This window comes from Bombina bombina, chromosome 6 (genome assembly GCF_027579735.1).
Source record: "Bombina bombina isolate aBomBom1 chromosome 6, aBomBom1.pri, whole genome shotgun sequence".
NCBI classification, from domain to species: Eukaryota; Metazoa; Chordata; class Amphibia; order Anura; family Bombinatoridae; genus Bombina; species Bombina bombina.
In genome coordinates this window covers 701,117,296-701,143,748 of record NC_069504.1, presented here as the reverse complement: position 1 = coordinate 701,143,748, position 26,453 = coordinate 701,117,296, and the positions used below count along the sequence as shown (strand labels likewise).

Below are 26,453 nucleotides of genomic sequence, written 5' to 3'. Positions count from 1 at the left end.
GCAGTGCCTGCCTAACTGTTAACCCATCAATAAGGTCAAAACTTGTCCCAGATGTTGATCCACTAGAGGAAATGAACCTACAAAGTGCTGTACTTCAGTACCTAGAAGGCAAAGGCACTTACCGGTGGATCCAGCTGCAGGGCAGGAACAGCTTCCTAAGTGTGATAGATACTCCACTCCCTATCAGGGACCTAAATAAAAAGAAAGAACAGAGTAACCAACCCTGGCTTTCTATAAAGGGGTAGCAATGTTAGAAATAAAGCAAAGACAACTTTGCCGCTTTCTAACTGCTAATAGTCACTATTACTCTTACTAAAGAGATTTACATGGACACAACATAGCCCCAATCCTTGCTTGCAGGGAAAAGTACCCATAAAAGGATTAAATATCTTGAGACACCATCTTCGCACATCCTCCATTGACAGAGGCAAAGAGAATGACTGTGGATTATGGGTAAGGGAAGTTACACTTAACAGCTCTGCTGGGGTGCTCTTTGCCTCCTCCTGCTGGCCAGGAGTTGAATATCCCACTAGTAATTGGAATTACGTCTTGGACTCTCCATGCCATAGGAAAGGAATGTATTTTTCTGGACAAGTTTAATGTCTTTATACAGCAAAATTTGACTTTGCCAAGAATAAAAATAACCATTGTTTTAAAAGTCAATCTATACAGATATAGTAAGCGTTCAAAATGAAAACAAACCACACAAGCCTTTTACAGACAAATACAAAAATAGTTTATTCTGCAGTACACACTACAGATAAAAGGCAGCTGTGTTTTACAGCCCTGTAAAGATGTATTACTTCACAACCTTCTCTTGCAATAGAGAATAGACTTGCAATGTTTCATATCTAAAATCCCTTCCATATTCCACAGTAGTAAGATATATATATATATAAAATGACCTTTATAATGATAGTTTATCATGCTCTCCAAAAAGTTGAATCTTCTGTCTTGACCATTTAGTATAACACCTCATTCTAGAATTTTGATGTGTTTTGTGCAGAAAGTATGTTGCACGTTTAATGAGGGACTTAAACCGCCTGATACAAAGAGCATTTCACATTATCTACAAATAGAGGCACAAAGCATTTTGGAGTGGGTACAAATATGATCAAATAGGGAAGAATGATTTCACTGAAGAACATAATTTGTATAGAAGTACATACAATTTGCTGAAAATTTTCACCATGACAGATAATACAACTGTATGACACGACCCGTAAAGTGTCCCTTGTGCACAGGTGGCTCCACTGCACAAGCTTTTTCTTAGTATTTCTACATCAGAATTTTCTTGGGTGCAACAATCCCACTCACAACGTGAATAGAAGGATCAGAACAATGAAGAGAGAAACCAGCAGGGCTATAATCACACACCATTGCCGGCGGTCTGTGAAGAGAAAGGAGCAAGCTTTATTAATCTGTCTCACCATAATGTGTAACGCATAACAAATCTGTAACTCACCACTAGTCATGTGAGACACTTTAGCCATTCGCTTGAGTACAGAATCCATGCGGGTTTGAGTATTGTCCATTTCATGGGAGAAATCGTCCAGCATCCTGAAATGAGAAAAAATATATGTGCTGCAACAAGTAGACAATTCATGGCTTCTTTATCTGGCTTAAGATCTCTTATTTCAATATCCATTTCTTTAACAAAACTTTAGGTAATATTGTGCTGGCAAGTATTTTTTAAAACCATGAACGGCTTTCGGATAAAGCGACTTTGACCTTATCATAAGCTAGAAAACGTTTTAAACATAATGATCGTAAAGTAATGGCTGCTTGTACAATGGTGAGAAGCACAAGGATTGCAACTGGAAACTTTTACATATCTTAATTCCATCATATTAAACACTAGCTGGAAAGTGTTATAGTCTTTTTAGAGATACATGTAAGATTAAGTAGAGGTCATAATTTTGGAATAGGTGATGATATCAACAAAATATGCGACAAAAAATATGAAAACACTTGTGAATAATATAAGTTCTTTAGGTTATTATCTTCTGTAAGGTATGTTTGTTTATGAAATGTAACTTAGAAGAGCTTATAATGTTAGTATGTGGCACACACTAGCTGTTAATACATAATAACATGTTCGTTGTCCAATGAGTTGCTTTCTTCACAGGTCGTTAAGTCATATACATGCACACTGAATTCATCTTCTACAGAGATGATATGTTCTCTTGCCCAAAAAAAGTTATTTAATGTTATTTTTTGGTATATTCCAATCAAAAAGTACATCATACAATTACTTATTTTTTTAGTCAAAGGTCAGTCTCTTTCTTCACAATCAAGGACTTAACATGAAGCTAAGTAGAACAGATTGTGGTCAGCCATATGGGAGAGGTAGAAACTTCACAAAGACAAAAGGAAATTTATGCTTATCCGATAAAGTTATTTCTTTTACGATACGACCAGTCCACGGATTTCATCCTTACTTATGGGATTACACCTCCTGGTCAGCAGGAAGTGGCAAAGAGCACCACAGTAGAGCTGTATATATAGCTCCTCCCTTCCCTCCCACCTCCAGTCATTCGACCGAAGTTAGGAAGAGAAAGGAAAAGCCAAGGTGCAGAGGCGACTGAAGTTTAACAAAAATAAAAACCTGTCTTAGAAAAACAGGGCGGGCCGTGGACTTGTCGTATCGTAAAAGAAATAAATTTATCAGGTAAGCATAAATTTCCTTTTCTTTTACAAGATACAACGGGTCCAAGGATTTCATCCTTACATATGGGATACAATACCAAAGCTATAGGACACGGATGAAAGGGAGGGACAAGACAGGAACCTAAACGGAAGGCACCACTGCTTGAAGAACCTTTCTCCTAAAAACAGCCTCAGATGAAGCAAAAGTATCAAATTTGTAAAATTTGGAAAAAGTGTGAAGAGACGATCAAGTTGCAGCCTTGCAAATCTGTTGAACAGAAGCATCATTCTTAAATGCCCATGAGGAAGCCACAGCCCTAGTGGAATGAGCCGTAATTCTTTCAGGAGGCTGCTGTCCAGCAGTCTCATAAGCAAGACGGGTGATACTCTTCAGCCAAAAGGAAAGAGAGGTCGCCGTAGCTTTCTGGCCCCTACGTTTCCCAGAAAAAACAACAAACAATGAAGATGATTGCCGAAAATCCTTAGTCGCCTGCAAGTAAAACTTCAGGGCACGAACCATGTCTAAGTTATGTAACAGACGCTCCTTCTTTGAAGAAGGATTAGGACACAAGGAAGGAACCACAATTTCCTGATTAATATTCTTAGTAGAAACCACCTTAGGAAGAAAACCAGGTTTGGTACGTAACACCATCAGAATGGAAAATAAGATAAGGGGAATCACATTGTAAAGCTGAAAGCTCAGAAACTCTGCGAGCAGAGGAAATAGCAACTAAAAACAAAACTTTCCAAGATAACAACTTAATATCTATGGAATGCATAGGTTCAAACGGAACCCCTTGAAGAACATTAAGAACTAAATTCAAACTCCAAGGAGGAGCAATTGGTCGAAACATAGGCCTGATTCTAGTTAGAGCCTGACAAAAAGATTGAACGTCTGGAACATCTGAGACGTTTGTGTAACAGAATAGACAAAGCAGAAATCTGTCCCTTTAATGAACTTGCTGATAACCCTTTCTCCAATCCTTCTTGGAGAAAAGATAAAATCCTGGGAATCCTAATCCTACTCCACGAGTAGCCCTTTGATTCGCACCAATAAAGATATTTACGCCATATTTTATGGTAAATCTTTCTAGTAACAGGCTTACGAGCCTGAATCAAGGTATCAATGACCGCATCAAGCGTTCAATCTCCAAGCAGTTAGCTGTAGAGAAACTAGATTCGGGTGATGGAAGGGTCCCTGAATGAGAAGGTCCTACCTCAATGGAAGCCTCCACGGTGGCAGAGAGGACATGTCCACTAGATCCGCATACCAAATCCTGCATGGCCACACAGGGGCGATTAAAATTACTGAAGCCCTCTCATGTTTGATCCGAGCAATCACCAGGGGAAGGATAGCAAACGGTGGAAACACATAAGCTAGGTTGAACGACCAAGGCACTGCCAAGGTGTCTATCAGTTCGGCCTGAGGATCCCTTGATATGGATCCGTATCTTGGGAGCTTGGCACTCTGACGAGACGCCATCAGATCCAATTCCGGTCTGCCCCACCTGAGAATCAGAGCGGCAAAGACCTCCGGATGGAGTTCCCATTCCCCCGGATGAAACGTATGACTGCTCAAAAAGTCCGCTTCCCAGTTGTCCACACCTGGGATGTATATCGCTGACAGATAAAAAGAGTGAGCTTCCGCCCACCGAAATATCTTGGATACTTCTGTCATCGCTAAGGGACTTCTTGTCCCTCCCTGATGATTGATGTAAGCCACAGTCGTGATGTTGTCCGACTGGAACCGAATGGATTTGGCCGAAGCCAACTGAGGCCAAGCCTGAAGCGCATTGAATATCGCTCTTAATTCCAGAATATTGATTGGGAGGAGAGACTCCGACCGAGTCCACACACCCTGAGCCTTCAGGGAGTTCCAGACTGCACCCCAACCTAGAAGACTGGCGTCCGTTGTCACTATTACTCATGAGGGTCTGCGGAAGCACGTCCCTTGGGACAGATGATCCTGCGACAACCACCAAAGAAGAGTCTTTTGTCTCCTGATCCAGATTTATCTGACGAGACAAATCTGCATAATCTCCATTCCATTGTCTGAGCATGCTCAGTTGTAGAGGTCTGAGATGAAATCGAGCAAACGGAATGATGTCCATTGCCGCTACCATTAATCCAATTGCCTCCATACACTGAGCCACTGAAGGCCGAGGATTGGACTGAAGAGCGCGGCATGTATTCAGAATCTTTAACTTTCTGACCTCCGTCAAGAAAATTTTCATGGACACAGAATCTATCAGAGTTCCCAGGAAGGGAACCCTTGTCTGTGGAACTAGTGAACTCTTTCCTAGATTCACCTTCCACCTGTTAGTCCTTAGAAATGCCAGAACCATGTCGGTATGCAACTTTGTCAGTTGATAAGACGATGCCTGGATCAGAATATCGTCCAGATAAGGCGCCACTGCAATAGCCCACGGTCTGAGAACCGCCAGCAGAGACCCTAGAACCTTTGTGAAGATCCTGGGTTCCGTGGCCAACCCAAAAGGCAGAGCCACAAACTGAAAATGTTTGTCCAGAAAGGCAAATCTCAGGAACTGGTGATGATCTTTGTGGATAGGAATGTGAAGGTATGCATCCTTTAAGTCCACGGTAGTCATATATTGACCCTCCTGGATCAATGGAAGAATTGTCCGAATAGTCTCCATCTTGAAGGATGGGACTCTGAGTAACTTGTTTAGACTTTTGAAATCTAAAATGGGATGAAAAGGGGGCGGAGCCAAGCCGTGCAGGGACATGGCCGCACATTAGAAAGGCTTTGTGTCAGCCTTCACTCTTAGCCACTTTTGCCCAGTCAGGATATAGCCCCAGATGGTGGAAATAGTTGCCGGAGGCTGACTTGTCAACGGGCCACCTGGAATACCAGCCCTTCTTAACAGTGTGAGCATCTGGGGACCGCCGGATCAACACGGCACTTACAAGGAAGCAGCGCCATTGCCCTACAGCTGAGTCTACAGCCTAGATAGTCCAGGTGCCCTAGCCGGACACTAGCACCCAAGCGGACCGAGGAGGTCAAGACACTGCCCCAAGCTTACGCTCATTTTGTGAGTAGGAGCTAACACCAACCGCCGGAACATCTCAGAAATTTTAGCAGGCGGCGCCATTACAGGCCAGCTGAGCCGCGATAACGGACTTACCTGACAGCCCTTCCTAGGGACCGCTCAACACCCGACCAGAGGAAAACAAGGTACTGACCCTAGTTAAAGCCCTAGGCGACTGGAGCCAACAGAGACAGCCTCCCCTATTCCAATCTGCCCAGCCGCCACTTGCGATACATGCTTCCCACGTGTTCAGTCAGTACATTTAGCCCTATTGGGCATACATAGAAGGCCTCTCTCCCGTGCAAGTAACCACAAGGTCCCCATCTCCTGGGTCTGGCTGGCCCAATCCGGTCACTTTGCATTTAGTACAGCAACAGGGAGGAATAATAAAATACAGAAGGCTTCATAAGCCCCACAACCAGCTAAATTTCAGCTACTACAGCCTGTGCAACGCTATTCCCTCATCACTTCTCCCTGCAAACTAGGCCACCACATTCTCTGCCCATTAACAGGATACACTGCTTATCCACACTATCACACCACTTTTGGAGGAGGCAGATTTCAACTGCCTAAGTCCCACCAGCAAGGGACACAGATCCATTATGACCCCTAAAAAAGGGCAAAGATCAGACAAACCCGCCAAAACTTCATCCCAGACTCCATCAGTTTCTTCCTTCTTTCAGTCTACTGATACTGCACCAATGGCTTCAAGAGGAACACCCGATCCGCCAGGTCCACCATGCTCAATAGAGTCTGCAAACAGTCACCAAGACTCACTACAGGCCATACAGGTGAGACTTGCTACCCTACCATCCAAATCAGACTTAGAGTCACTTAAATCATTTATTAAAGAAGAGATGAGAGACTTGAAGAGAGACCTGAATGAGATGGGGGCACGTATGAAATACTTAGAAGAGGGCCAAGAGACTCTGAATAATTTGGTCAGCTCCAACACGCAACAAATCTCCATCCAGGACTCCATGGTACAGTCCCTTCAAGATAAAGTTGAGGACTTGGATAACCGCAGCCGCAGGAACAATTTAAGATTCCGCGGTATCCCAGAAGATGTACCTCCTGAACAACTTAAAAATTATATTATTGGACATCTATCCCCTAATTCCCCACTGTTGCTAACTGAAGACCTGGATAGGGCACACAGAGCGCTACGCCCTCTACCTAAACCGCCACTACCTCCACGAGATGTTATAGTTAGATTCCTACGCTTCACTACCAAAGATACCATCTGGCAGGCAGCTAGGACACGACAGTCCATATCTTACCAGGGTCACTCTCTCCAGATATATCAGGACCTCAGCCCTTACACGATCCAAAGGCGCAAGGAGGTCAAGTTCATCACAAGCGCTCTACAGGAACACCGCATCAAGTATCGATGGGGATTTCCCTTTAGTTTAATAATCAACCATAATGGCTCACAAATAATTTATAAAGACTACAATGATCTCGAACACTTATCCAGATCTCTCAATATCCCATTCAACACCCCAGCTGAAGCAAATGTCATCTCGCCCCCTGTACCAACAGAGCCAGGACCTTCACGCCCATTGGAGCAGAGACCCCAGTGGCAGAGGGTTCAGCCAAAGAGAAGAAAAGTGGACAATATGCCACCAAGAGACGGAGCACCGCCGCCATGAAATAGCACCTCCACCAAGTCTTATAATCGTTTTCTGCCCGGTACACTCTGAGGACCGGAATATGCCCAAGACAGCCACACTTGATGTGACGCACGTTTACACCTCCGCAAGCCAATGTTTTCCTTTTATCTAAACTACTACGGCAGTAGCGGATATCTGAAGGTTGGACTCACACTGGTAATGTATAGCCATCTAACATGATTTTTCTTAATTTGCTCTGATTACAGACTGTCTAATCCACGCCACCTATAAGGACATAAGTTACACCTATAGCTTTCTCTTTAAGCTTCTTGTTTAACTTGATTTGTGTATATTTCCACAACAATGATGGACTACTGTGGTTAGACCTCACTTAATAGCACACTGAACTTTATATCACTTGTTGTTATCTGTTACATTGCAATTTCACTTACTGCTTATATTGTTTAAATTTCCATGCATGCAATTATACAAATTGTTGTTACAACTTATTTACCTAGAAGCCCTCCCAGTTTACATTGCCCCCCTTTTTACAATGTGCGCTACGTCCTGTGTGACACTGTGGCCCCCAGTGGTACGCGGACAATCAACCAACGAACTCCTTTAATTATTGTGAGCTCCATGCAGCTCTTAACGAGAGGCCATGCACTTAAATGTAGGAATCTCCACCCCACATGGAGTTACATACGAGCCCTCTTTTTCTGTGGTTTAGGGTGGACTCCAGGTGGACCCCTACGGTAGATTATGCTACTAAATGTCTTATATCCCTCCCCACACAGAGTTTTAAGCGGTATCCATAACCCTTCTGGTGGGCCCTGTGGGCCCCTAGCTGATATATATGGCCTGGGGATTCCCTGTTAGACAGTTACGCAATAAATTAAGCCATCTCCTCGTACTGACAGGAATGGATGCACAACTATACAAGTCTTACCTGCTTCTAATTGTTTAGATTAAGATATCCCCCAGAAATGGGCCTTCTTAAAACTACACCTAACCAATAACATCACTCCCAGGAAATTTTAAACTATGATGTAGCCTCCCTAGACCCACCATCTATCCAGAATACTCTACGTACCTACCACCTGAGGTAATATAATTCTCATACTATGATGCATCCCTGATATTATTAGATTATATTCTAACCTAAGAGTCTGTTAGGCGATACTCTTCCCCCCTAGTAAGGTGTACAGCAGAACAATTTGTACACTTATTACAAAAGTTACTGTTATCACTATGTTTGATGAATGTCAACATGTATTGTTTGAATTTTTAGGTTTTGTTTTTTATAATTTTTTCCTCAATTTAATTTTTGTCCAGTCTCGGGAGTTTTACCCCCTCTCTTGAATCAAAACGACACCAAGTTTTCCATTACAAGTGACCTCAATTACACTCAGACAAATGAATAACTCACTTACTAAGATTAGGTTTCTCTCCCATAATACTAAAGGCCTCAATAGTCCACAAAAAAGGTCAATGGCCCTAAGAGACTACAGGAGACATAGGGGCAATATCCTCTTTATCCAGGAGACCCACTTTAGAAGGGGATCTGAACCCAAAGCTATCTTTCAGAAGTTTGGAAAGAGTTTTTTCTCCTCTCACACCTCTAAACATAATGGAGTAGGGATCCTAGTACATAGAAATCTACCTTTCACGGTGACATCTACCCATAAAGATAAGGAGGGAAGATACATAATACTAGTGGGATTTCTTTATCATAAACCCATTACACTGGTGAATCTGTACGCCCCCAACACGAACCCTGCCCCATTCTTTCATCAACTCTGCAGCAAGGTCCTCGAGGTAGCTAGGGGTGGTTTGATTCTAGGAGGCGACTTCAATCTAGGATTTGACCCAGCTCTAGACTGTTCGACAGGCACATCCTATACACCCAACAAGACACTAAGACACATTAAACAATCCCTCTCATATCTAGCACTGCATGACTCGTGGCACCTCCAACACACCAACGACAAAGACTTTACTTTTTATTATAACCCCCACCAACTATACACGAGAATAGATTATATTTTTGCAGACATTTCTAGTCTATCTTCCATTGCTTCTACTAACATAAATCCTATAACGTGGTCAGACCACGCTATAATTAGCTGCCAGTTCTACTGGCGCCCTACCGATCCCTCCGCCTCTACATAGCGATTCAATGAATCTCTCCTCAGAGACCCCCAGACGCTCATACAGGTACAAAAGACAATGATTGACTATTTTCAAAAAAACGACATCCCAATAAATGCGTACTACGGGGAGAACTCATTGCGATTAAGGCAGCTAAACGTAAACAACAACTTATCTATTTGAACTCACTCCTAGACGACATAGCTAAACTTCAGGCCATACATAAAACGCACCCCACAGATAAATCCCTGTATCACTCATAAAAGAAACTAGCTCCGCTTGCTTCTGGGCACCGAAGCTAAGAATAAAGCCTTATATCTTAAGAAAATTTATTACGAAGGAGCGAATAAACAAAGTAGGATGTTGGCCCGACAGCTCAAGAAAAGAACGAATAAACAATACATAATGGGTATACGGGACTCCGAGGGGGCTCTGAAATCCACTACCACAGAAATCCCACAAGCTTTTAGGGACTTCTATGATAATCTCTATAACATCAGACGTGGTACCGCGGACCCCCACCCAGGCGACATAGCAGCCTATATCAATGACATAAACCTCCCCAAGCTGACCATTGAACAGAGAGATGAGTTAGACGCTCCATACTCAGAGGAGGAACTCCTCGATGCTGTGTCCTCCCTCCCTTCTGGGAAAGCTCCGGGCCCGGACGGGTTTGGTAACTCTTATTACACACAATTTAAGGAAATACTATCCCCCTACCTACTTAGATATTACAAAAGCATAGATGACGTTGGAGCTTTCTCGCCGACATCACTTCAAGCACACATTACTGTAATCCCTAAACCCAACAAATCCCCTGACTTAATAACCAACTACCGCCCGATCTCACTCATTAACACTGACTTAAAGATCTACGCAAAAATAATAACGACCCGCTTCAACCGTCTCCTCCCCACCCTCATACATAATGATCAAGTGGGTTTTGTCCCTGGGCGCGAAGCAAGGGACAACACTGTCCGTAATATACATTTAATCTGGCATGTCGTCAATAAAAATATCCCTACTACACTAATTTCAACAGATGCCTAAAAGGCTTTCGACCGGGTAAATTGGTCCTACTTAAGAGCATCCCTGGAGGCTTTCGGCATAGGCACGACCACCCTAAAACGGATATTTGCTTTATATACCACACCCAGTGCCGTATTATAGTTAACGGCTCCCTTTCCTCCCCAATAGATATAAAAAACGGCACACGCCAAGGCTGCCCTCTCTCACCCCTACTGTTCGCCCTCTTTATTGAAACATTTGCCTCAAAGATTAGAAACACTCCTGAAATTCAGGGTATCACAGTGGGGGGGGGGGGGACGTATACAAGTTATCACTTTTCGATGATGACATTTTCTTTACCCTTACCAAACCAGAATCATCAATTCCCCTGCTATTGACAGAACTCGCTACATTTCATAAACTTACAGACTTTCTGGTAAATCAAACTAAGTCTGAGATCCTGGCTCTCGGACTCTCTGAGTGCTCCATAAGAGCTATCAAGCACAGCTGCCCTCTAAAATGGTGCGCAGGTGCACTTAAGTAAATAGGCATCTACCTCCCTAAAAATTTCGACAGCTTATTTCGGGAAAACTACTTACCCCTTAAAACAGCAATTATGCGCGATTTATCATCCTGGGGCTCAAAGAAACTCTCATGGTGGGGTAGGATCAACACTATAAAAATGAACATCTTCCCGAGACTCCTATATATTATGGGAGCGGTGCCGATGCTTCTGCCCCCCCAAATACCTTTCCCAGGTACAGAGTTTATTTAGCACTTTTGTTTGGAAAAAAAAAGACTACCAAGAATCAACAAAACTACCATGTCTTTATTACGAGAACATGGAGGCCTAGGCCTACCCGACATGGACATATATAGGGTATCCATATTTATGCAAAGAATCCTGGACTGGGGGGTTGCTGGGGGACAGGGGAGATGGGTCCGCCTTGAGGAACAAATAAACCCTGACTTTCCGCTTGCTACTCTCTGTTGGAGCCCTGATTTCCACGTGAGAATAAAGGCTCTCCCTAACCCGATCACTAGAGAGACCACTGTCGTCTGGGATCGGGCTACCCGACAATACCCTTGCCTTTCTTCCAACCCAAGCCCTTTGACTTCTCTGCTCCAAAATTCTGATTTCTCATTAAAATCAATGATGGGCCAACGCACCCAAGTCCCTCCTAACGGTAATATACTAATATTTAATGTTACGACAAATGACGCCCTATGTACCCAAGAACAGTTAATTAACAAGGAATATGACTGGGCACGTAATTGGTTTTCCTACAGAAGACTTCAAAACTATATCAACACCCACACTCATAAAAACAACATGACCCGACCTCCCACTAACATTGAGAAACTTTTCCTCTCAAACTCCCCAATACAGCACTCTCTCTCCGCCATCTACAAAATTATCCTCCAGCCTTTACCAGGCAATCTGCCATATTCCATAGAGATGTGGGAGAGGGAACTGGGTGTGATTATTCTCCCGCAAACAGCAGTTAATATTTTCCTTAACACTAAAAAATCCTCTCTCTCAGCATCTATTTTAGAAACTAATTATAAAATCCTACACTGCTGGTACCTAAACCCCAAGGAAATGCACCGGCTATACCCTAGCACTAATAATAGATGCTGGAGATGTGGTCATGTGGGTAGTGGCATGGGCCACATGTGGTGGTGGTGCTCTCGCCTGAACCACTTTTGGTACGAGGTAATAGATGAGGTCGGGAAAATACTACATACACAGATACCACCTGACCCCCTAATATGGCTGCTGAACAAGACTGTCAAGCTGCCGCTAAAGTCCCTCCTTCCCTTATTTCGGATATTCACAAACAGTGTTAAAACACTGATAGCCAGATACTGGAAAGTAAACAATGTTCCTTCCTTAGGAATGTGGAGGGCTAGGGTCTCTGAACTATTGGAGCTGGAAGAATATTCTGCTTATAAGAAAGGGAATACAGAAAATGTTATAGCCATAAGCAATTTGGGACGAATACAACAGAACACCAGATATTTCATCTGGGGCGAATATGTGATTATAGGAAACTAATTAACTCCATACAGGTTACTATAGCTTAAGATAGCTATTTTCCAAGTGTCACTATTAATTTAAACCCGAGACTGGACATATCCCCTTCTGCTATTTCGTTATTTATTGTAACGCTTTTTGATTATACCTAGTTATCACCTGTTCAAATGAAAAGATTGAATCTGTGCCTCTTTATGTGAAATGTGAACGTATCTACAACTGCTTATTATATGGAAATGTTGTGAATTGTGCACAGTTTCTACGTTAATAAAAAGAATTTAACTAAAATGGGACGAAAAGTTCCCTCTTTTTTGGGAACTAAAAGGTTTGAGTAAAACCCCTGCCCCTGTTCTTGTATCGAGACGGACAAATTACTCCCATAGTAGAGAGGTCATTTACACAACTTAAGAATGTCTCTCTTTTTATCTGGTCTACAGACAATCGTGAAAGAAGGAACCTTCCCCTTGGGAAGGAATTTTTGAACTCCAGCTGATACCCTTGAGACACGATTTCCAGTGTCCAGGGATCTTGAACGTCTCTCATCCAAGCCTGGACAAAGAGAGAAAGTCTGCCCCCTACCAGATCCGGATCGGGAGCCGCCCCTTCATGCAGTCTTGGGAGCAGCAGCGGGCTTCTTGGGTTGTTTACCCTTGTTCAAAGCCTGGTTGGGTCTCCAGACGGTCTTGGCTTGTGCAAAATTCCCTTCCTGTTTAGCGGAAGCAGCAGAAGGGACTCCCTTGTGGGAGGCGTAATCCCATAAGGATGAAATCCGTGGACTCGTATCTTGTAAAAGAAATCCCTTCATCTATGAATGCTACCACTTCCTGGTTTCTGTGTGGAGAAAGAGAAAAAAAAAGACATATAGGCCAGATCGCTTTTATGTGCTTTCACGCTCAACATGAAGAGAATCTAGAAGAAAATAAATAATCATTAGTAAAAACTATTTTTATGTAAAAATAAATATGTAAGCTCATTCTTCCTTATCGGCTACATTGGCTATAGATTTGATCTGGAAGCTGATGAAGTGATGTAATATAAAAAGCAAAAGGAGTTTCTACCTCTACTACTCAAATCAATTAGAATAACTGTGTGAATAAATGTACATGTGTTTTAAAAAAAATGCCATTCCAGTACATTCAAATTGTTTTTCCTAGTTTAATAAAAAGTAAAAAATATAACTCAGATTACTCTTTTAAGCTATGAAAAATAAACAACTAAATGTCATTAACCCCTTAAGGACCAAGGCCATTTTTCAATTTCTTTCCCTTAAAGGGACACTAAACCCAAATTTTTTCTTTCATGATTAAGGTAGAGAATACCATTTTAAAGAACATTCCAACTTGCTTCTATTATCTCATTTGCTTCATTCTTTAGATATCCTTTGCTGAAGAAATAGCAATGCACATTGGTGAGCCAATCACGTGAGGCATCTATGAGCAGCTACCAATCAGCAGCTACTAAGCATATCTAGATATGCTTTTCAGCAAAGTATATCAAGAGAATGAAGCAAAATAGATAATAGAAGTATATTAGAAAGTTGTTTAAAATGACATGCTCTTTCTAAATCATGAAAGAAAAAAATTGGGTTTTATGTCCCTTTAACCCCTTAACGACCAACGACGTATGGGGTACGTCCTGCAAAAAAATGCAGTTAATGACCAAGGACGTACCCCATACGTCGTTGGTCTTTGAAAGCAGTGGAAGCGATCCTGATAGCTTCCAGCTGCTTTCATGTTATTGCAGTGATGCCTCAATATTGAGGCATCCTGCAATAACTGTTTTTAGCCATCCGATGCAGAGAGAGCCACTCTGTGGCCCTCTCTGCATCGGCTATCGATGGCCGTTATCGTTGGTGGGTGGGAGCTCATCCAGGGAGGCGGGTGGGCAGTCATTGGTGGAGGAGGGGGGAGGGATCTTATGCGGGTGCGTGCGCGTGCACGAGAGCCGTGCACGCGAGATCTGTTTCAGCATCAATATGCTGTAGATCTGGAGGGTGGGAGAGAGGACTGGGGAGGGTGGGATTTGAAAATCAATGCATCTGGGAGAGGGTGGGGGGTTGGATGTTGAGGGGGGGGGCAGCTACACTACAGAAATAAAGAACATTTTTAATAAAATAAAAAAATTAAAATGCAATATTATTTTTCAAACTGGGTACTGGCAGCCAGTACCCAATATGCTACACAATAAAGGCAGAGGGGGGGGGGGGGGGTTAAAGAGCTGTTTGGGGGGGGGGGGGATCAGGAAGTTTGGGGGCTAAGGGGGGTCCTACACAGCAGACACATTTTTTTTTTTTTAAACCTAAAACCCCCAAAAAAACTTTTATTTTAGTACTGGCAGACTTTCTGCCAGTACTTAAGATGGCGGGGACAATTGTCGGGTGGGGGAGGGAAGGAAGCTGTTTGGGGGGGGATCAGGGGGTGGGATGTGTCAGGTGGGAGGCTGATCTCTACACTAAAGCTAAAATTAACCCTGCAAGCTCCCTACAAGCTACCTAATTAACTCCTTCACTGCTAGACATAATATACGTGTGATGCGCAGCGGCATTTAGCGACCTTCTAACTACCAAAAAGCAACGCCAAAGACATATATGCTATTTCTGAACAAAGGGGATCCCAGAAAAGCATTTACAACAATTTGTGCCATAATTGCACAAGCTGTTTATAAATAATTTCAGTGAGAAACCTAAAATTGTGAAATATTTAAAGTTTTTTTTAATTTGATCGCATTTGGCGGTGAAATGGTGGCATGAAATATACCAAAATGGGCCTAGATCAATACTTGGGGTTGTTTACTACACTACACTAAAGCTAAAATTAACCCTACAAGCTCTCTACATGCTCCCTAATTAACCCCTTCACTGCTGCGCATAATACACGTGTGGTGCGCAGTGGCATTTAGCGGCCTTCGAATTACCAAAAAGCAACGTAAAAGCCATATATGTCTGCTATTTCTGAACAAAGGGGATCCCAGAGAAGCATTTAAAACCATTTGTGCAATAATTGCACAAGCTGTTTGTAAATAATTTCAGTGAGAAACCTAAAGTTTGTGAAAAAATTTGTGAAAAAGTGAACTTTTTTTTTTATTTGGTCGCATTTGGCGGTGAAATGGTGGCATGAAATATACCAAAATGGGCCTAGATCAATACTTTGGGATGTCTTCTAAAAAAAAATATATACATGTCAATGGATATTCTGGGATTCCTGAAAGATATTAGTGTTCCAATGTAACTAGCGCTAATTTTGAAAAAAAGTGGTTTGGAAATAGCAAAGTGCTACTTTTATTTAGTGCCCTATAACTTGCAAAAAAAGCAAAGAACGTGCAAACATTGGGTATTTCTAAACTCAGGACAAAATTTAGAAACTATTTAGCATGGGTGTTTTTTGGTGGTTGTAGATGTGCAACAGATTTTGGGGGTCAAAGTTTGAAAAAAATGTTTTTTTTCCATTTTTTCCTCTTATTTTATAATTTTTTTAATAGTACATTATAAGATATGATGAAAATAATGGTATCCTTAGAAAGTCCATTTAATGGCGAGAAAAACGGTATATAATATGTGTGGGTACAGTAAATGAGTAAGAGGAAAATTACAGCTAAACACAAACACCGCAGAAATGTAAAAATAGCCTTGGTCCCAAACGGTCAACAAATGGAAAAGTGCTCTGGTCACTAAGGGGTTAAGGACCAGGGCTATTTTTACATTTCTGCGGTGTTTGTGTTTAGCTGTAATTTGCCTCTTACTCATTTACTGTACCCACACATATTATATACCGTTTTTCTTGCCACTAAATGGACTTTCTAAAGATACCATTATTTTCATCATATCGTATAATTTATTATTAAAAATATTATAAAATATGAGGAAAAAATGGAAAAAAATACAATTTTTCTAACTTTGACCCCCAAAATCTGTTACACATCTAGAATCACCAAAAAACAACCATGCTAAATAGTTTCTAAATTTTGCCCTGAGTTTAGAAATACCCAATGTTTACATGTTCTTTGCTTTTTTTGCAAGTTATAGGGCCATAAATACAAGTAGCACTTTGCTATTTCAAAACCACTTTTTTTCAAAATGAGCGCTAGTTACATTGGAACCCTGATATCTGTCAGGAATACCTGAATATCCCTTGACATGTGTATATTTTTTTTTAGAAGACAACCCAAAGTATTGATCTAGGCCCATTTTGGTATATTTCATGCCAACATTTCACCGCCAAATGCGATCAAATAAAAAAAATTGTTCACTTTTTCACAAACTTTAGGTTTCTCACAGAAATTATTTACAAACAACTTATGCAATTATGGCATAAATGGTTGTAAATGCTTCTCTGGGATCCCCTTTGTTCAGAAATAGCAGACTTATATGGCTTTGGCGTTGCTTTTTGGTAATTAGAAGGCTACTAAATGCCACTGCGCACCACACATGTTTTATGCCCAGCAGTGAAGGGGTTAATTAGGGAGCTTGTAGAGTTAATTTTAGCTTTAGTGTAGTGTAGTAGACAACCCAAAGTATTGATCTAGGCCCATTTTGGTATATTTAATGCCTCCATTTCACCGCCAAATGCGATCAAATTTAAAAAATACTTAATTTTTTTCACAATTTTAGTTTTCTCACTGAAATTATTTACAAACAGCTTGTGCAATTATGGCACAAATGGTTGTAAATGCTTCTCTGGGATCCCCTTTGTTCAGAAATAGCAGACATATATGGCTTTTTCGATGCTTTTTGGTAATTAGAAGGCTGCTAAATGCCGCTGCACATCACACATGTATTATGTCTAGCAGTGAAGGTGTTAATTTGGGATCTTGTAGGGAGCTTGCAGGGTTAATTTTAGCTTTAGTGTTGAGATCAGCCTCCCACCTGACACATCAGACCCCCTGATCCCTCCCAAATAGCTCTCTTCCCTCCCCCACCCCACAATTGTCCCCGCCATCTTAAGTACTGGCAGAAAGTCTGCCAGTACTAAAATAAAAGGTATCTTTTATTTATTTATTTTAGCATATTTACATATGCTGCTGTGTAGGATCCCTCTTAGCCCCAAACCTCCCTGATCTCCCCCAAAACAGCTCTCTAGCCCTCCCCCTCTACATTATTGGGAGCCATCTTGGGTACTGGCAGCTGTCTGCCAGTACCCAGTTTACAAAAAAAAAAATATTTTTTATTTTTCTCCCCACTTTTCTGTAGTTCAGCTTCCCCCCCAAAGACTAAACCCCCACCCCCTCCCAGATCACTTTGATTATTTATAATACAATTTTTATTTTCCCTCTAAATTTACACAAACCGTTCCATAGTGTAATGGTTCCCACCCGCTCCCTCCCCGTGCACGTGCCTGCCCGCCAGCCTCCCTCCCTCGTGCACGCCCGCGCGCCCCCCCCAGCTACCCCGCCCACGATCCCGCCCACCTCTGTACTCAGCAAGCCATCGATGGCCGCCCACCCGCCTCCCACCCACCAACGATTGCAGCCATCGATGTCCGGTGCAGAGAGGGCCACAGAGTGGCTCTCTCTGCATCGGATGGGGGAAAATGTTATTGCAGTGATGCCTCGACATGGAGGCATCACTGCAACAACCGGAAAGCGGCTGGAAGCGATCAGGATCGCTTCCAGCCGCTTTCAACCCCAACGTCGCTGGTCTTTAAAGACCAGTTTGTGCAAGACGTATGTTGTTAAGACGTATGTTGTTAAGGGGTTAAAATGCCTGTCATAGTGAAGTGCTTTAAAAATAAAATTTATGCTTACCTGATAAATTTGTTTCTTTTTAGCACAATGAGTCCACGGATTTCATCCTTACTTGTGGGATTACGCCTCCTGGTCAGCAGGAGGCGGCAAAGAGCACCACAGCAGAGCTGTATATATAGCTCCTCCCTTCCCTCCCACTCCAGTCATTCGACCGAAGTTAGGAAGAGAAAGGAAAAATGTATAACCTGTCTCATAGAACAGGGCGGGCCGTGGACTCATCGTGTCTAAAAAAGAAAACAAATTTATCAGGTAAGCATAAATTTTCTTTTCTTTTTAAAGACACGATGAGTCCACGGATTGTGGGATACAATACCAAAGCTATAGTACACGGATGAAAAGGGAGGGACAAGACAGGGGACCTAAACGGAAGGCACCACTGCTTGAAGAACCTTTCTCCCAAAAACAGCTTCAGCCAAAGCAAAAATATCAAATTTGTAAAAGTTAGAAAACATGTGAAGAGAGGACCAAGTTGCAGCCTTGCAAATCTGGTCAACAGAAGTATCATTTTTGAATTCCCATGAGAAAGCAACAGCCCTAGTGGAATGAGCCGTAACTCTTACAGGAGGCTGCTGTCCAGCAGTCTCATATGTAAAACGGATGATACTCTTCAGCCAAAAAGAAAGGGAGGTAGCCGTAGATTTCTGACTCTTACAGTGTCCAGAAAAAGGACAAATAAAGAAAACGATTGACAAAAATCCTCAGTCGCTTGAAAGTAACATTTTAAAGCACAGACCACGTCCAAATTGTGCAAAAGAAGTTCTTTCTGGAAGAAGGAGTAGGACACAAGAAAGGAACAACAATCTCCTGAGCAATGTTCTGGTTTGAAACAACCTTAGGAAGACAACCAAGTTTAGTACGAAAAACTACCTTATCCGAATGAAAAATAAGGGAAGGCGAATTATATCGTAATGCCGAAAGCTGCAGATAAAAGCTGTGCAGCCTGCTGCCTCTAAGAACAGCCTAACCGGAACAAAAGTAATTTAATCTTTAGCTTCCCGGCCTAGCATCGTAACTAAAACCCCGCCTATCATGGGCGTAAACAACCATCTCCCGGTCGCCATTAAAGTTTTACACAGAAAGCGCCGGGAGGGAAAACCACAACAGACTGTTCTCCCCACTATGCCCAATGCAATGGGTACCTGTTAGCCATGGTCACCAATGTTTATGTAAAGGCACCTTTCCTTTCAGTGCCTGTTTAAAAAAAAACACTCGGTTATGCAAATTAACCCCAAGCGTAGCCCATTACTATAATAAAAGTCGCCATGTGAGGAGTCCTCTACTGTGAATGAGACTTAGTCCCAATACAAGCGTGGCCCAGTCTGCTAAATGCTGTCAGGGAAAAAAGCTCTTCACTGACAGAGCCCCCAATTCCCATAAATGTACATAAGTGCAGAAAAACCTCACTGAGGTAAATATGTCCCTGAGGAGTTTTCCTGTAGCGAAATAAAGGCTGCACTTACCTCTCATGCTGTCCGACAGCAGGACAGCCTCAACAGGGTTCAGAGGTCCATTGGTTCCCTCCTATAGTCCTGTAGAAAGATAAAGCCTGAGTTAGATCAAGCTTAGGCCATCACAGAAAGGGCAGCACAGTATGGGAGGCGCAGTGAGAATTATGTCCCACCAGTTCCCATTGCTTTAAAGCCACCAATAGCTCTACTCTAGAGACTGACAAGTAATACGGCTACACCCTATAATAAAATAGCACTCACTGGTACCATTATAAAAATAATAAACTCTTGATTGAAGAATCTAAGCTAACACCTCACTTTACCTCTTCCTATAACTAACACAGGCAAAGAGAATGACTGGAGTGGGAGGGAAGGAAGGAGCTATATATACAGCTCTGCTGTGGTGCTCTTTGCCTCCTCCTGCTGACCAGGAGGCGTAATCCCACAAGGATAAAATCTGTGGACTCATCGTGTCTTTAAAAAGAAAATGTTAATTACAAAATGATGCAAAATTATAAGAAATTGTAAATGACACAGGTCCTGATTTGGTATTATTTGTCAAGTATAGAAACAAACAGATCTACAGTCACCATAGTTATCATCTGTACATATTGATTCAGTTAGCTGATATACAATTGATTCAATTAGCTGCTGTTTTATTTTTTTGCTTTGTTCTTGTATATTTTATTTTTTGTGGCTAAATATAAATTTCTATCATTAACAGCTTCAGATGAGGTCACTCTGAACATGAAGAAAGAGACAGATGTCTAGATATATTTCTAGATTCTAATATATTTAGTCATTGTTTCCTCCTTTTAATATTAATCTTCTCACTCTTAACTCCATCCTCAATTTTCTCTTCCTTTACTTCTCAAGCAATAAGCTTCCTCTTCCCGCACCCCTATCTTCTTTCTCTTCAGACTAGTTTTGATTTCATCCACATCTTTAACTTAGAATTCCATCTTCCTTCAATTCCCTGCTAATCTCATGTTTTCAAGCAGAGTTCTTCAACCCCCCAGTACTTCTCTATCACCCTCTCCTCCCTTGTCCATCATTTCTTCCCTTTTAAGCAATTACTATTAACCCCTTGAGCCAATTGGACATAAGTACTAGGTCACATAGTACGTAAGTCCAGAACTGTGTTGCATGCAGCAGCTTAGACAGCAGAGACTGCAACTGGGGGCAGAGGGCATCTGTTTTTATATAGTAAGGGAGCACTGATCATGCCCCCCTACTATATGAAGCCAGATTGCCTATTGATGCAGACAGTGATTCGGCGGGAAGGGTGGGCGTCATCCTTACTTGTGGGAATATCTCTTCCCCAACAGGAAATGGCAAAGAGTCCCAGCAAAGCTGGCCATATAGTCCCTCCTAGGCTCCGCCCACCCCAGTCATTCGACCGACGGACAGGAGGAAAAAATAGGAGAAACCATATGGTACCGTGGTGACTGTAGTTAGAGAAAATAATTCATCAGACCTGATTAAAAAACCAGGGCGGGCCGTGGACCGGACACACCGTTGGAGAAAGTAATTTATCAGGTAAGCATAAATTCTGTTTTCTCAAACATTGGTGTGTCCGGTCCACTGCGTCATCCTTACTTGTGGGAACCAATACCAAAGCTTTAGGACACGGATGAAGGGAGGGAGCAAATCAGGTTACCTAAACGGAAGGCAACACGGCTTGCAAAACCTTTCTCCCAAAAATAGCCTCCGAAGAAGCAAAAGTATCAAATTTGTAAAATTTGGCAAAAGTGTGCAGTGAAGACCAAGCCGCTGCCTTACATATCTGATCAACAGAAGCCTCGTTCTTGAAGGCCCATGTGGAAGCCACAGCCCTAGTGGAGTGAGCTGTGATTCTTTCAGGAGGCTGCCGTCCGGCAGTCTCGTAAGCCAATCGGATGATGCTTTTAAGCCAAAAGGAAAGAGAGGTAGAAGTCGCTTTTTGACCTCTCCTTTTACCAGAATAGACGACAAACAGAGAAGATGTTTGTCTGAAATCTTTTGTAGCTTCTAAATAGAATTTTAGAGCACGGACTACGTCCAAATTGTGTAACAAACGTTCCTTCTTTGAAACTGGATTCGGACACATAGAAGGTACAACTATCTCTTGGTTAATATTTTTGTTAGAAACAACCTTTGGAAAAAAACCAGGCTTAGTACGCAAAACCACCTTATCTGCATGGAACACCAGATAGGGCGGAGAACACTGCAGAGCAGATAACTCTGAAACTCTTCTAGCAGAAGAAATAGCAACCAAGAACAAAACTTTCCAAGATAACAACTTAATATCTATGGAATGTAGAGGTTCAAACGGAACCCCTTGAAGAACTGAAAGAACTAGATTTAAACTCCAGGGAGGAGTCAAAGGTCTGTAAACAGGCTTGATCCTAACCAAAGCCTGAACAAATGCTTGAACATCTGGCACAGCTGCCAGTCGTTTGTGTAGTAAGACAGATAAAGCAGAAATCTGTCCCTTTAGAGAACTCGCAGATAACCCTTTATCCAAACCTTCTTGCAGAAAGGAAAGAATCTTAGGAATTTTTATCTTATTCCATGGGAATCCCTTGGATTCACACCAGCAGATATATCTTTTCCATATTTTATGGTAAATCTTTCTAGTTACCGGTTTTCTGGCCTGAACCAGAGTATCTATCACAGAATCTGAAAACCCACGCTTTGATAGAATCAAGTGTTCAATCTCCAAGCCGACCAGATTTGGATGTTCGAATGGACCCTGAACAAGAAGGTCCTGTCTCAAAGGTAGCTTCCATGGTGGAACCGATGACATATTCACCAGGTCTGCATACCAAGTCCTGCGTGGCCACGCAGGAGCTATCAAGATCACCGAGGCCCTCTCCTGTTTGATCCTGGCTACCAGCCTGGGAATGAGAGGAAACGGTGGAAACACATAAGCTAGGTTGAAGGTCCAAGGTGCTACTAGTGCATCCACTAGAGTCGCCTTGGGATCCCTGGATCTGGACCCGTAGCAAGGAACCTTGAAGTTCTGACGAGACGCCATCAGATCCATGTCTGGAATGCCCCATAATTGAGTCAACTGGGCAAAGATCTCCGGGTGGAGTTCCCACTCCCCCGGATGGAATGTCTGATGACTCAGATAATCCGCTTCCCAGTTTTCCACACCTGGGATGTGGATCGCAGATAGATGGCAGGAGTGATCCTCCGCCCATTGTATTATTTTGGTCACTTCTTTCATCGCCAGGGAACTCCTTGTTCCCCCCTGATGATTGATATACGCAACAGTCGTCATGTTGTCTGATTGGAATCTTATGAATCTGGCCTTTGCAAGTTGAGGCCAAGCCCTGAGAGCATTGAATATCGCTCTTAGTTCCAGAATGTTTATCGGGAGAAGAGACTCTTCCCGAGACCATAGTCCCTGAGCTTTCAGGGATTCCCAGACCGCGCCCCAGCCCACTAGACTGGCGTCGGTCGTGACAATGACCCACTCTGGTCTGCGGAAGCTCATTCCCTGGGATAGGTGGTCCAGGGTTAGCCACCAACGGAGTGAATCTCTGGTCTTCTGATCTACTTGAATCACTGGAGACAAGTCTGTATAGTCCCCATTCCACTGTTTCAGCATGCACAGTTGTAATGGTCTTAGATGAATTTGCGCAAAAGGAACTATGTCCATTGCTGCAACCATCAACCCTACTACTTCCATGCACTGAGCTATGGAAGGACGTGGAACAGAATGAAGAACTTGACAAGCGCTTAGAAGTTATGACTTTCTGACATCTGTCAGAAAAATCCTAATTTCTAAGGAATCTATTATTGTTCCCAAGAAGGGAACTCTTGTTGACGGAGACAGATAACTTTTTTCTATGTTCACCTTCCATCCGTGAGATCTGAAAAAGGCCAGAACGATGTCTGTATGAGCCTTTGCTTTTGAAAGGGACGACGCTTGTATTAGAATGTCGTCCAAGTATGGTACTACTGCAATGCCCCTCGGTCTTAGAACCGCTAGAAGGGACCCGAGTACCTTTGTGAAAATCCTTGGAGCAGTGGCTAATCCGAATGGGAGGGCCACAAACTGGTAATGTTTGTCCAGAAAGGTGAACCTTAGGAACTGATGATGTTCTTTGTGGATAGGAATATGTAGGTACGCATCCTTTAAATCCACGGTAGTCATAAATTGACCTTCCTGGATAGTGGGTAGAATCGTTCGAATGGTTTCCATTTTGAACAATGGTACTCTGAGAAATTTGTTTAGGATCTTTAAATCCAGAATTGGTCTGAAGGTTCCCTCTTTTTTGGGAACTACGAACAGATTTGAGTAAAATCCCATTCCTTGTTCCGTCATTGGAACTGGGTGTATCACTCCCATCTTTAACAGGTCTTCTACACAATGTAAGAACGCCTGTCTCTTTATTTGGTTTGAGGATAAGTGAGACATGTGGAACCTTCCCCTTGGGGGTAGTTCCTTGAATTCCAGAAGATAACCCTGAGAAACTATTTCTAGCGTCCAGGGATCCTGAACATCTCTTGCCCAAGCCTGAACAAAGAGAGAGAGTCTGCCCCCCACTAGATCCGGTCCCGGATCGGGGGCTACTCCTTCATGCTGTTTTGTTAGCGGTAGCAGGCTTCTTGGCCTGCTTACCCTTGTTCCAGCCTTGCATCGGTTTCCAGGCTGGTTTGGACTGTGAGGCAATACCCTCTTGCTTAGAGGATGCAGAATTAGAGGCCGGTCCGTTCCTGAAATTACGAAAGGAACTAAAATTAGACTTATTCTTGGCCTTGAAAGGCCTATCTTGTGGGAGGGCGTGGCCCTTTCCCCCAGTGATGTCTGAGATAATCTCTTTCAATTCTGGTCCAAAGAGAGTTTTACCCTTAAAGGGGATGTTAAGCAATTTTGTCTTGGATGATACATCCGCTGACCAAGACTTTAGCCAAAGCGCTCTGCGCGCCACAATTGCAAACCCTGAATTTTTCGCCGCTAATCTAGCTAATTGCAAAGCGGCATCTAAAATAAAAGAGTTAGCCAACTTAAGTGCATGAACTCTGTCCATAACCTCCTCATATGGAGTCTCTCTACTGAGCGACTTTTCTAGTTCCTCGAACCAGAACCACGCTGCTGTAGTGACAGGAACAATGCACGAAATGGGTTGTAGAAGGTAACCTTGCTGTACAAAAATCATTTTAAGCAAACCCTCCAATTTTTTATCCATAGGATCTTTGAAAGCACAATTATCCTCGATAGGAATAGTAGTGCGCTTGTTTAGAGTAGAAACTGCCCCCTCGACCTTAGGGACTGTCTGCCATAAGTCCTTTCTGGGGTCGACCATAGGAAATAATTTCTTAAATATAGGAGGGGGAACAAAAGGTATGCCGGGCTTCTCCCACTCCTTATTCACTATGTCCGCCACCCGCTTGGGTATAGGAAAAGCGTTGGGGTGCACCGGAACCTCTAGGAACTTGTCCATCTTGCATAATTTTTCTGGAATGACCAAGTTGTCACAATCATCCAGAGTAGATAACACCTCCTTAAGCAGTGCGCGGAGATGTTCTAATTTAAATTTAAATGTCACAACATAAGGTTCAGCCTGTTGAGAAATTTTTCCTGAATCTGAAATTTCCCCATCTGACAAAACCTCCCTCATGGCCCCTTCAGATTGGTGTGAGGGTATGACAGAACAATTATCATCAGCGCCCTCCTGCTCTTCAGTGTTTAAAACAGAGCAATCACGCTTTCTCTGATATGCAGGCATTTTGGATAAAATATTTGCTATGGAGTTATCCATTACAGCCGTCAATTGTTGCATGGTAATAAGCATTGGCGCGCTAGAAGTACTAGGGGCCTCCTGCGTGGGCAAAACTGGTATAGACACAGAAGGAGATGATGTAGAACCATGTCTACTCCCTTCATCTGATTAATCATCTTGGGCAACTTCATTATCTGTGACAGTACTGTCCTTACATTGTTTGGACGCTATGGCACAATTATCACACAATTTTGAAGGGGGAGACACATTGACTTTCATACATATAGAACATAGCTTATCTGAAGGCACAGACATGTTAAACAGGCTTAAACTTGTCAATAAAGCACAAAAACCGTTTTAAAACAAAACCGTTACTGTCTCTTTAAATTCTAAACAGAGCACACTTTATTACTGAATATGTGAAAAAATATGAAGGAATTGTTCAAAATTTACCAAAATTTCACCACAGTGTCTTAAAGCATTAAAAGTATTGCACACCAATTTGCAGAGCTTTAACCCTTAAAATAACGAAACCGGAGCCGGTTACAGATTTAACCCCTATACAGTCCCAGCTACAGCCTTTGCTCTGACTTTACCAAGCCCAGAGGGGAATACGATACCAAATGACGCCTTCTAGGAACTTTTCCAACTACTTTCAGGTCCTCACACATGCATCTGCATGTCTTGCTCTCAAAAACAACTGCGCAGTAATGGCGCGAAAATGAGGCTCAGCCTACAACTGGGAAGGCCCTTCCTGACTGGAAAAGGTGTCTAACATAGTGCCTGACGTTAAAAAACGTTCCACAAGTTTATAAGTGTGAATTATCAGCATAAACATGTATAAAATCTCCAAATAAAGCAATCGATTTAGCCCATAAAAGTGTCTACCAGTTTAATAGCCCATATTAAGCCCTTTATTCTGTTTGAGACTAAGAAAATGGCTTACCGGTCCCCATGAGGGGAAATGACAGCCTTCCAGCATTACACAGTCTTGTTAGAAATATCTCTAGTCATACCTTAAGCAGAAAAGTCTGCTAACT

General features: G+C 42.6%; 1 protein-coding gene across 1 annotated transcript in view; it reads right to left on the bottom strand.

Annotated features, from left to right (window-relative positions):
- Positions 1–712: 712 nt before the first annotated feature.
- Positions 713–26,453, bottom strand: part of STX10 (syntaxin 10) — a 60,066-nt gene continuing 34,325 nt past the window's right edge. Inside the window, exons 7-8 of the mRNA XM_053717825.1 lie at positions 1,466–1,560; positions 713–1,390 (exon numbers count right to left, since the gene is read on the bottom strand). Coding sequence (XP_053573800.1) covers positions 1,314–1,390; positions 1,466–1,560 — 172 coding nt within the window. The 3' untranslated portion in view covers positions 713–1,313. The remainder of the gene's footprint in view (positions 1,391–1,465; positions 1,561–26,453) is intronic.